This window comes from Acomys minous (genome assembly GCF_964271855.1).
Source record: "Acomys minous genome assembly, chromosome: 4".
In the NCBI taxonomy this organism is placed as follows: domain Eukaryota; kingdom Metazoa; phylum Chordata; class Mammalia; order Rodentia; family Muridae; genus Acomys; species Acomys minous.
In genome coordinates, this window is record NC_140486.1 from 36,981,378 (window position 1) to 36,992,326 (window position 10,949).

Here is a 10,949-nt window from a genome sequence, read left to right on the forward strand (position 1 = left end):
GTCACAGGTAACATTAAGCTACTAAGTCTGAGTGTAAACAGGATGCAACACACCAGAAGAACTGCATCCTGTGTACTAGGAACCATCAATCACAAGACCATTCAAAACTTCAAAGTCTGACAAGTAATCTGGAGTATTCTAAATATCCAAAATATATCCAAGATTGTAACAATCAGTCTTATAATTTGGAAACTGAGTTCTTTAAGATGCTTAACGTTTGTAAAGGTCCTAAAAAGTTTTTTTCTTTCTTACAATATGTTCTGATTAAATTACTCAGATTTGATGTTGTAATTTTAAAAAACACAATATTGAAAATTAGTATTTTAATGATTTTTATTAAGTGTACTTATTCCTATAAACTACAATAACTGATAAAAATAAACCAAAAATTTTCAAACAAAGCCCAACTTATGTTATTTGTAATGGCCTTATAGGTACCACAGTCTTCCTCCAGAGGCAAACTTTCCCCTTCTGTAACCTTCCATCCACATCACAAAGACACACATCCCTACACAAACACACACACACCCTTCATTAAATGTTCCCTTCCATCTTCCCAACGTAGCAATCACACTGCCACCAATAAAGTAACACTAAAACGAAACAAAGAATGATTACTGTCACAGAAAATTGGGAAAAGAGAACACTTATTTAGTCTCCCTACCAAAACATCTATAGAACCATTGATGCATTTTTCAATTTATAATCTGGATCCCCTGAGTTATGTGCACTGAGTTGTCTAATATTAAAGAAAGCCTGAAGCTATAAACAATTTGCTTTTCCCTCCACAGAGTAAGAAATTCCTAAATATTAGCACAATCTTTCTGTCTCTTAAAAATTAACCCCCTTGAATCAGCAAGATAGCTCAGAGAGTAAAGGTACTTGCTACCAAACCCGATGACCTAAGTTCAATCCCCAGAACTCTTGCCTACAGTCATCAGCAGGTGGAGGAGCAATCTCCCACAGCTGTCCTCTGACTACCACACATGTGCCACATACACACAGAAATAAAATGTAACAAAATTCAAAATAATAAATTAATTCCCTCTCTATTTCTTTCTAAATACATTGTCATCACCAAGTATAGATTAACTACAAAAGAAAAAAGTGTTACTTTATGTCAGCATCCTATGTAAAATATTAGACATCTAGATTCTATTTAGTGGTGCCTCTTTTTAATCACCCTGTTCCCCCCTCTCCAGAAACAAAAACAAAAACACAAAAGCTATTACTAGATCAAGATTAGAACACGCACACATTGTCACAAACAAACAAAAGTAAACTAAGATGGCAAAACGTATGAGGAAAGCATTGCTGTGACCAAGAAAATAACTTTTGTTCAGTGTACCCAGTCTCTCCTCTAGTTCCCCACTATGCTGATGATAAAATGTGCAACAAAGGGACTATGAACAAAATTTAAGAAACTTTAGTAGAAATATTGTATTTACACTCAAATCTAAATTATCAAAAGTAATTTTAAAAGACGGCAATTATTAACTGCACTGCAATAAAGCTTTATCCACTCATCAAGTCAACCAATTTTTATAAAGTACTTTCTAATACAAAGTATCACAAATTAAATACAATGAATTATAACCTTAATTTAATTAAGAGTTGAGATGTCATATAACAAACACCAAACAGGGTTCCATTAAAAGATTTTTTTTTTTAATGAATGTTAAAGGTTAGTAAAGAACTTGCTCAAAAACAACTAATAACAAAGACCTTGTTGGGGGTGGGGGTGCGGGTGTGTGTGTGTGTGTGTGTGTGTGTGTGTGTGTGTGTGTGTGTGTGTATGTGTGTGTGTCAGGAGTCTTGGGGAATATGGTAAGGCCCTGCCTCAAAAGAAAAGGTGAAAAAACAGTGCTGAGGATACAGTTCAGTAATAGAGAGCTTCCTTAGCATCTTACCATGTGCAAGCAAGGCCTACTGGTTTGCTCCTTGGAACAAAATAAAAAGCAAAACAAAAATAAAACAAAACAAACAAGCAAACCAATCTATTTATAAAGAAGCATGCTTGAAACCAAACTAGGTAAGGACTCAGTACTACCTCACTACCACCTTAGTAACTGTCAAGGTACTTACAGGGAAGCAACTGAAGGCATGTACCAGAGGCAAGACTAAAAGGATGAGTCAGGGGGTCCTTGCCCACTAGAAGCTTTCTAAGGGCAAATCCAAACTAGTTTGATGGCATTTAATGTAGTAAGAAAAAACTTTTGAATGTTTTGATACACTAGCCTGTATTGGTAATTGTGCATTTTAAAATAGGAAAATTGTCATTCTAATACAATAAAGTCTGTCAAAACTTTATGCAGGAACCAGAGTCTTGTTCTTTTTAACCCCCCCAATATAAGTGTTGAACTATTTGCAAATGTGTAAAGGGAAGAATTGCACACACAGGCTCATCTTCTGAGATATCAGGATGAACCACAAAGGATGAAAGTATCCTTCAAGGGAAGGCTGCAAAATCTCAAGTCCCTACCTCAAGTACAACTGCTACAGAGGTATACACAATCTTCATACACAATCTATCATTAATTTTTGCTCTTTCTAAAAAATAATAATTCAAAAGCTGGGAGGGTGGAGCTTGGCAGAATAATTCACTAGAATGCCAAAGGCCCATGATTTGACGCTCAATGCCTTCATTCCTACTCAAACAAAAGAGATTAAAGACAAATCTCAAAGGCGGAAACAATAGACTGTTCATAAATATGAAAGAGAAAAACGGGCAATCTCAAGGCAAAGAAATACACGATGTACCCATTTATTCAGGAAACTGAGTGCAAGAAACTTGTTGAAACGGAGCTACAGCCAACTGCAGTGGGGAAAAACACAACTGTAATCTTTAAACTACCATTAAAATTAAGGAGAGCTGGAATCTTTATACCAGAGTAATGTACTTCTATTCTATGTGCCCAGGTATCTAATTGTGAACCAATGTGTGTGTGTAACTTAGTGGATGGTATGCTTTTCTGGAAGCAATCTGCAACCAGCTTCGAGGAAGGTCATCAAAGCTTGCTTTAGGAAAAACTGACTTTAAAAACATACCTGAGCAACAAGTTACATGTAGTAAGACATGTATAGAAGACAGCTATATAATAACCCTTGGCTCCTGAAAACTAACATAGAAGCAATTTGCCAAGGTTTTATAGACTAATGCATGTAGGTGTATAAATGGTCCATCACATTATACATGCTTTGAAGTGCCCGCACTGCCTTAACATACATTCAGAATGCCTTCTTTTAAAAGTCCATAGCATTTGCCTTGGCGAAAGCCCACAGAGTTTAGGGGATGGCAGAAAATGCACTGCATCTCTATCCTATAAGCGCTCACTGGGAAGGCCTCCAAGGAGGCTATACTTCCTTCCCTTAAGGAAGGAGAGAGAGGAATGGCCAGCTGCGTTGTGACAAATGCTAAGATCTTTCTCCCACCCTCACTTCCCCCTGAGAATTTTAGGCTAGGCAAAATCAAGAATTAGAATCTTGACAACTACGAGTGTCATGTGCCCCTCCACTGGGAAGTCACAGGCTCTGTCCGGATGCAATGAGCTTTGTTGGCACAACTCTAAAAACACAGTTTAAGCATTAAATGCCTAAATCACTTAAATGCTGACTATTACTTATTCTAACAAAAGTCTCTCCCCCCCCCCCTCTCTCTCTCTCTCTCACACACACACACACACACACACACACACACACACACACACCCCACTACACTACACTACACCAGAGAAATTAGGATCCCTACGCCTGGGGCATCTGTTAAACTATCTGTCTTTTAACTGTACAAAACTGATGTTTACATTTAATCAAAAAGCTGTAGCCAAACTCATCAACACTACAAATGTGTTCAGACTGAAGGTCTCAAGTCCACAGTCAACTTGGGACTTCAAAGTGCTAGAAAAGCTGAAATAAGATTGTAAAATGCCATTATACTGATAAAAGCTGAAGTGTGAGACTATCTCTGTTCTAACAGCTGGAAAAAGCAAAGAGAAGCAAGTCACATTGGCTAAATCTTAACCTGCCTTTAGCAAACAGGAGATCCAATGAAAATACAATGGTAAAACCCTCAGTAATTATCGCGAACACCCTCAAATAAAACATTTGAAGAATTACAATGTTGCCTACGTAACTCAAAGAATGGTAGGAATGAATTAAGAATATTTTCCTTGTAAACTTATTCGCCAAAGAACTTTAAGAAAAATAAATAAAAAGGCGCTGTTTTCATTATATTGCTATTTGCGCTAGCTTAATAATCAGTGACTGATTTAACCATAAAGACTTGACCTTAGAACTAAAAAATAAATAAATAAAATGAAGAACAATGAAGCAAATCCTAACTATTGAATGTAAATTAAATCGACATTTCAGGCCGATGCAGCGGGAAAATCAAAAGCCCACCCCACCCCACCCCACCTTACCCCACCTCGTGATTCTACTAACATTTTCGAAGGAACCACTTCAGCCCGCGGGAGTCAGCCTACCATTTTTGTCAAAGCCCGATAACACACTAACAGGAGCGGAGGCCGTGCGACCCAAGCCTGCTCCAGGCCTTGTCCCGCACTCACCGTGAAGCGCTGCTCGCCGACGCTGCCCACGGAGAAGCAGTGGTCGCCCGGGTTCACCGCGCCGGTCAGCACCTGGTGCAGGTTCATGGCGGCGTCCTAGTCCCGCTGCAGACGCCGCGGCCAGCTCATGCCCGTGCTCAGCCGCCTCCCTGCGCCTTCCCCTAGGGGCGGCGGCCGCTCTTCCGCGGCGGTGCCAGGCGCCCGTAGCCGCCGCAGTCGGTCGGTCGGGGCCCGCGGCTCATCCCGAGCCCCCGGCGCCCGAGGCCTGAGGGGGGCGGGCCGGGTGAGCGAGAGCGGCGCCGCGCTGCCCTGCACCTGTCACGGCTGCCCAGGTGAAGCTCGGCGTCCGCTCACCGATCCGCCCCGGGGCCGCTGCTCTCGGGGACCGAGCTGCCCGCACGCCACGCCCGAGCCGGGTCGGCGGGACACACTGCCCGAGAGGCGCCGCCGCGCGCGCGCTGCCCACCCCCAGCCGAGCCGCTGCCCAGCCGCGATCCGGCCGCCCTCACCAGCTGCCACCGCTCGCTACGCGGCTCCAGCCCCTGCGCCAAAGTATCGCGAGACTTTCTTCAGGGATCCCGAATGGCCAGCAGCATACAGTGCGGAGTTACCCAGTCCCGAGACGCCAAAGTACCTAGAGCTCCGCCCCATCCCGAAGAGAGGCCAATCGCTTTGAGGCTTCTGGGGGAGCTCACACTCCGTTTGAGCCCTACGCGTCCTAACTTAGAATAAACAGTAAGAGCTGAGAATTACCTAAAAGTCACCAAGTAGTGCTTAGAGTAAGGGTTCAGCCTAACTGTTAAGGCAGAAAGTTCAGCTGGGAGGAGTTGCAGTTTCCTTGATACTCATAGGACTACAAGTCCCAAGATGCACCGCTCCCCCCACCAGGGGCCCCCGAGAAAATCTGTAAAGATGACCATTGAGACCTCTTTTGGCCTTTTCCTGCTTATTCCTGCGCTCTTCCAACTGACTGAAGATAATTTAGAAAGGTTTAAGCTCTTCAGGAGTACTAACTGCGGTAGTTTGAACATGAACAACATAGGTTTTTAAATAGTGCAGTTAGTAACGACCCACACCAGTCCTACTTTCTTTTGGAAAAAGAACCCGAGATGATTCTTAGGTTCATCTCAAAATGATTTGCCAGGCACCAGGCGTGAGATCCAGTTCTCACTATGTTTTGACACTAGTTTCGTATTATTGTTGACAAAATCCTGCTCAAATGGCCTCATCTCTTAGGGACAGGCTGTTCTGTTCCTGTCTGACACAAGCGTAGACCAAGGTGGTCAAGAAAGTTTCAAACGGATGATTATAATTATGAACTTTGTTGTAGTAATATTGTCAGAGATCAGAGACGTAAGAGACACAGCTCATAGCTGACACCCTCAGCAGCCTAAGGAGTTCGCCTAGATTAGAAACTTCAGTTCTGGCCAAACCGGAATTTGGAGCTTGGGTACAGAAAAGAATTTCAGGACTATCCAGTTTATGAAGCGCAGGTGGGGTTTAATAAAAATATTTTAATATAGGCTTACGTGCAAATGTTACTAGAGCAGCATTCAGAAAGAAAACACACAAGTATTGGTATGGGTTCCGGGCAGTGCCGGGAGGAGGGCACTACAATTGTTTTAGCCATGCAAGCCATTTTGATGCCTCTCAAGTTACATCTCAAAAAGTTGCTTAGAAGCCTTTCTTCCTCCTTTCCTCTTCTTTTGATTAGTGGTGGGGTTAGAAGGTGTCTGGAGAAAACCTCAAAGGAATTATACTCTGAAAGGGTAAAACCAGAGGTTTTACAAAGGGTTAAGGACACAGACTTTCTTGGTTTTGGTAGGATTCCTAGAAAATTCGAGGTTTATATCTGGCAAAAGAGAAAGGCCTTGAGCAATTGTTAATCGTGCTAAAATTGTTGATTCTTTGCTAGAAATAAGTTTCAACCAGATTCCAGCATGCAGGACTCTTCTCCCTTCTCATGTCACCCCAAATGTCCTGTCTTTCTGTCCTGCCTCAAACTGATTTTACCCTGGGGCTGATGTATCTCAGAGATAGTGTTAGGATGAGACCCTGCGTGGTACCCGATTTATCATTTTGAAAAAAAAAATGTGTGTGTGTGTATATATGTGTATGTATGTGTGTGTGTGTGTGTGTGTGTGTGTGTGTGTGTGTATTCTGTGTGTTAACCTCAGCACCCTGAAGGCAGAAGCAGAAATGGGAGGTTAACATTAATATATATTTTGGTAATAAATAATAGTAACCATGTGTCTCCTTTTCTGCAGATGTATGCAATATACACTTACTTTGTCTTGCAATTAAAAAATACCCAAGAGGCTGGAGTAGTGGCAAACCCCTTTAATCCCATCACTCCAAGGCAGAGGCATGTAGATCTCTAAGTTCAAGGCCAGTCTGATCTACAGAGTTCCAGGACAGCCAGGGCTACACAGAGAAACACTGTCTCGAAAAACAAAAACAAACAAAAATAATAAGATTCTAAGAGCTATGTCTCCTTTTAAAAGAGAAAGACGAAAATGGGCTCAAAGCTGGGCAGTGGTGGTGCACGCCTGTAATCTCAGTAATCGGGGAGGCAGAGTCAGGCTGATATTGGAGTTTGAGGCCAGCCTGGTCTACAGCTTTGTCCAGGGCACCCAAAGCTACACAGAGAAACCCTGTCTTAAAAAAAAAAATGCAGTCTCTTCACAAGTTAGACAAGACTAGGCCAGGCTTGGGGGTGCGTACTTGTAGGAGAGGCAGGAGGCAGAGGCAGGAGAACCAGGAGTGCCTCGGCTGCAGAAGACCCTTTTCCGAAAGAAGAAAACAAAAGACAAAATGTAATATACTTTGTTGGGTTTATCTAGAGTTGAGAATTGACTCTACAGTCTCACACGTGCTAAGCAAACACTCAGCTAACCTAGTACATTGCAGTCCTTAGACTCACCCAGGAGACATATCTGTGGGTGTGTCTGTGAGGGCATTTTTTGAGACATTTGACTAAGGAAGGAATGAAAATCCACTCTGGATGTAGATAGAGGCACGCCACGGGTCCAGACTAAATATAATAGAGAAAGGGAGATGAGCAGCAACATTTATCTGTTTCTTCACACCAACCACCTGATGCTTATACCATCATGCCTTCCCACCTGATGGACTGGACTGACTGTATCCACTCAAGCTGTGAAACAAACTAACAAAAAGACACCAACCCTTCTCTCATTACGTCACTTTCGTCAGGTATTTTTGTCCCAGTAATGAGAAAAGTAACTAATGCAGCTATTAAGCATGCTTTAATTTGTTTTTTAATTATCATCTAAAATTTTGTTCAGAGCAACTTTTAGTTAACTTTGGGAGAGAGGCACGCATGAAGTTGAAATCAGGGCCTTGCACATGTTGGCATGCTTTCTATAGGCTATAGTACAAAATGTGAATTGTTTTATGTACTTGTGTGGGTCGCACATAAGTTCTGTGGCTGGCCCATATTCACTATATTTACACATTCTTCTGTGCCTAGTTTTTGTTCTGAAGCACATTCAGGATGGTACAATAAAAGCAACTAAATGAGTTGGTAGTTATGACACTGAAGACAAAGCCCTGATTCGCCTAGCGGCTAGGTATATGACATTGAGTATGACTTTGGATATGTTTATTAACTTTGAAGATTCATTTCCTCATCTATCCATGAAAATGGAAAACTTGATTTGATTGTCAGCAGCATTTTGCTTTGTTTTGACACTTTCCAACTCTGTGCTTCTCTTGGTTTTTGTTCAAATGTTCTACGCATATGTGTAACTCTTAAGGCAGACCTCCTGAGTTGAGTACTGCCCTCACTACTCCCTTGGACAGATAATTTAACCTCCTTTTTGCTTTCTTTATCTATAAAAATGGATAGTGGGCATTTTCACACAATTGTCTTGAGATTTAAATGAGAGAAGTCAGTGATATTTGAGGCTACCTCGAAAGTTCTGAGGTCATCCCAATCAGTATTCAAAAGGATGCAAGGACAGCAACTTGCAAGGTGGCACACACCTGTCATGTGCGGTTGGCAAGTTCTGGAAGAAGGATGAGGAGCTCAAGAAAAGTCCAGGCTTCGTATCCAGAACCAGTCTCCAAGAAGACTGTCGAAGCTACTGGCTAACAAATGCAATGGCATTCTTAAGAACACATTCTCAAATTTGACTTGAAGATGCCTTCATACCACAACTTCCAGGGTAACTGTAACCTAACGTCATACACAAATAGACTCAAAGCCTGTCCACAGGAGTGTCTACTTTGCTAAGGACTGCAAGAGTTTGAAGGCTTCACCAACATGTGAGATTTTGCCAACCACAGGCCACCAACTGATAAGGCCTGTTCAAATAAGGCAAACCCTGGCTTATATGTTTTATATACTTGTGTGGGTCGTACATAAGCCAATTGCATGCAAATCATTTCTATTTTCTGCCAACATTGCAGAGGAGAGTGCTCTGAACCTTTTCTGGTTCTGAGAACTGCCAACCTAAGAACCATTTTCTCTACAGCTAAACTCATGTTTCATTTACATAAAGCTTTTCCTTTACTATTAAACCGCCCACAAAACAAGCTGTCTGAATTACAGAAGATAACCGTTTACTGCTAGTTATCTGGTTTTACCCACCACAATGAAAAAAAGTCCTTTAACTGTGGTCTTTCATCTATTGGAGAAAAGAGTCAAACAAAAAGCTTCCCTGTATAAATCACCTAGGAGGGCTTATCTCATGTGATCATCATCAACAGTCTTATGACTAAACTACACTTGGAATGGTAAGCTGACCGGCAAATTGTGTAAAGTAGCCAGGGAACAGTCAAGAGGACTCAAGTGTTTATTTTAACCCTGCCATTGGCCCCAAGTGACCTTGGAAAAGACATTTTAACTTTTTTGGCACTAGTATTTACTAACTTTATAGTGAGGCATTTAGGCTAAGTCTGTGGCCCATGGGCCAAGTGTAATCTGCCTTTATTTTATAGAGTCCTTGACCTAAGATTATTTTTACATTTTTTAAATAGCTGAAAAAAATCAATGAGAGAATAATATTTCATGACACATGGATATTTATGAAATTTAGCCAGGACTGCTGATACAGGCCTATAATCACAACTGCCCAGATAGTTGAGGCAGGAAGATCATAAGTCCAATGTGTGTCTGGCCTACAAAATGACTTTGAGGCCAAGCTGGACAACTCAGCAAGACTTCATCTCAAAAACAAAGCTTGGTGGTAAAGTCCTTGCTCTAGCTTCTATAAGTCTCTGGGTTCAGTCTATAGGAACACACAGAAAGGAACAGGACAGGTAGGGAGGAGAAAGGAAAAACATGATTGGCAGAGAGAGAAGGAAGGAAAAAAATTGTAAAAGTTACATAAATTAGCATAGCTATGCATAATCATTTTTTTGTTGTCTATATACTTTCACATGACAGTGCAAAAGTAGGCAGTTTCAACAGAGAGGTTGTATGACTTGCAAGGCTGTGATCAGAGTATCAGAGTTTATAACTGCCTGTCAACAAAATGCTGCTGAGTAGAGATGGTATTCCGTAGAACAATGGGAAGACTATACAGATTTAGGGACATGTGGCCTTTTGACAATGTAACGTGATGTTATCATCTGCAAAGTTTGGGATCATGCTTGAGAACTATGCAATCAAAGCATACACACAAGCGTGCGCACGCGCGCACACACACACACACACACACACACACACACACACACACACATAAATATACTGTTTTAAGTGAGTTTACACTTTTATGTTGGGTGGCATTCATTTTCAGTGCTTGGCTGCACATAGCCTACTGACTACAGTCTGGCCATGCATGGCAGAGTAATCTAACCTGTATATTTATGAAGATCTACAACAGAGAACTGTGAAGGCTCTAAATATAAAGAATCTGAGCCTCATTAATAAATACAAATAATACTTGTTAATAAGAAATACATATTCTGCCAGTTGGTGGTGGTGCACACCTTGAATCCCAGCACTTGGGAGGCAGAGGCAGAGGCAGGTTGTTTTCTGTGAGTTCAAGGCCAGCCTGCTCTGTAGAGCACGTTCCAGTATAGCTAAGGCTACACAGAGAGACCCTGTCTAAAAAAAAAAAAGAAAAGAAAAGAAAGAAGAAAAACTAAAAAAAGAAAGAAATATTCCTGTGATACAAAAAAAATGAGGTTAGTTTTAGAAAACAGAAACAAAAATCTAAAACCAAAATTGGTTATTTCATAGTTTCTTTTCTTATAGACAAGGATAGGGAGATAGCGTAATAGCAAAATTAACCTGTTAAGTAGCATCAGGTTATTTTAGGTAACTTTTTCTGTATAAAAGCAGAGGAAGCTTTATTATCATATCAAGTGAAATTGACCTATTTGGGAAAGCTAGCTCTTCCCCTAATTTTT

At 41.4% G+C, this 10,949-nt stretch overlaps 1 protein-coding gene across 4 annotated transcripts in view; it reads right to left on the bottom strand.

Annotated features, from left to right (window-relative positions):
- The window catches only part of DMXL1 (Dmx like 1), a 131,949-nt gene extending 126,882 nt beyond the window's left edge, over nucleotides 1–5,067 (bottom strand). For 2 of the 4 annotated variants that reach the window (XM_084779741.1, XM_084779740.1), the window contains exon 1: nucleotides 4,569–5,065. In XM_084779741.1, coding sequence (XP_084635867.1) covers nucleotides 4,569–4,655 — 87 coding nt within the window. In that variant the 5' untranslated portion in view covers nucleotides 4,656–5,065. Of the gene's footprint in view, nucleotides 1–4,568 lie in introns of all 4 variants that reach the window. The other 2 variants (XM_084779742.1, XM_084779739.1) reach the window with 2 other exon arrangements.
- Nucleotides 5,068–10,949: the final 5,882 nt, after the last annotated feature.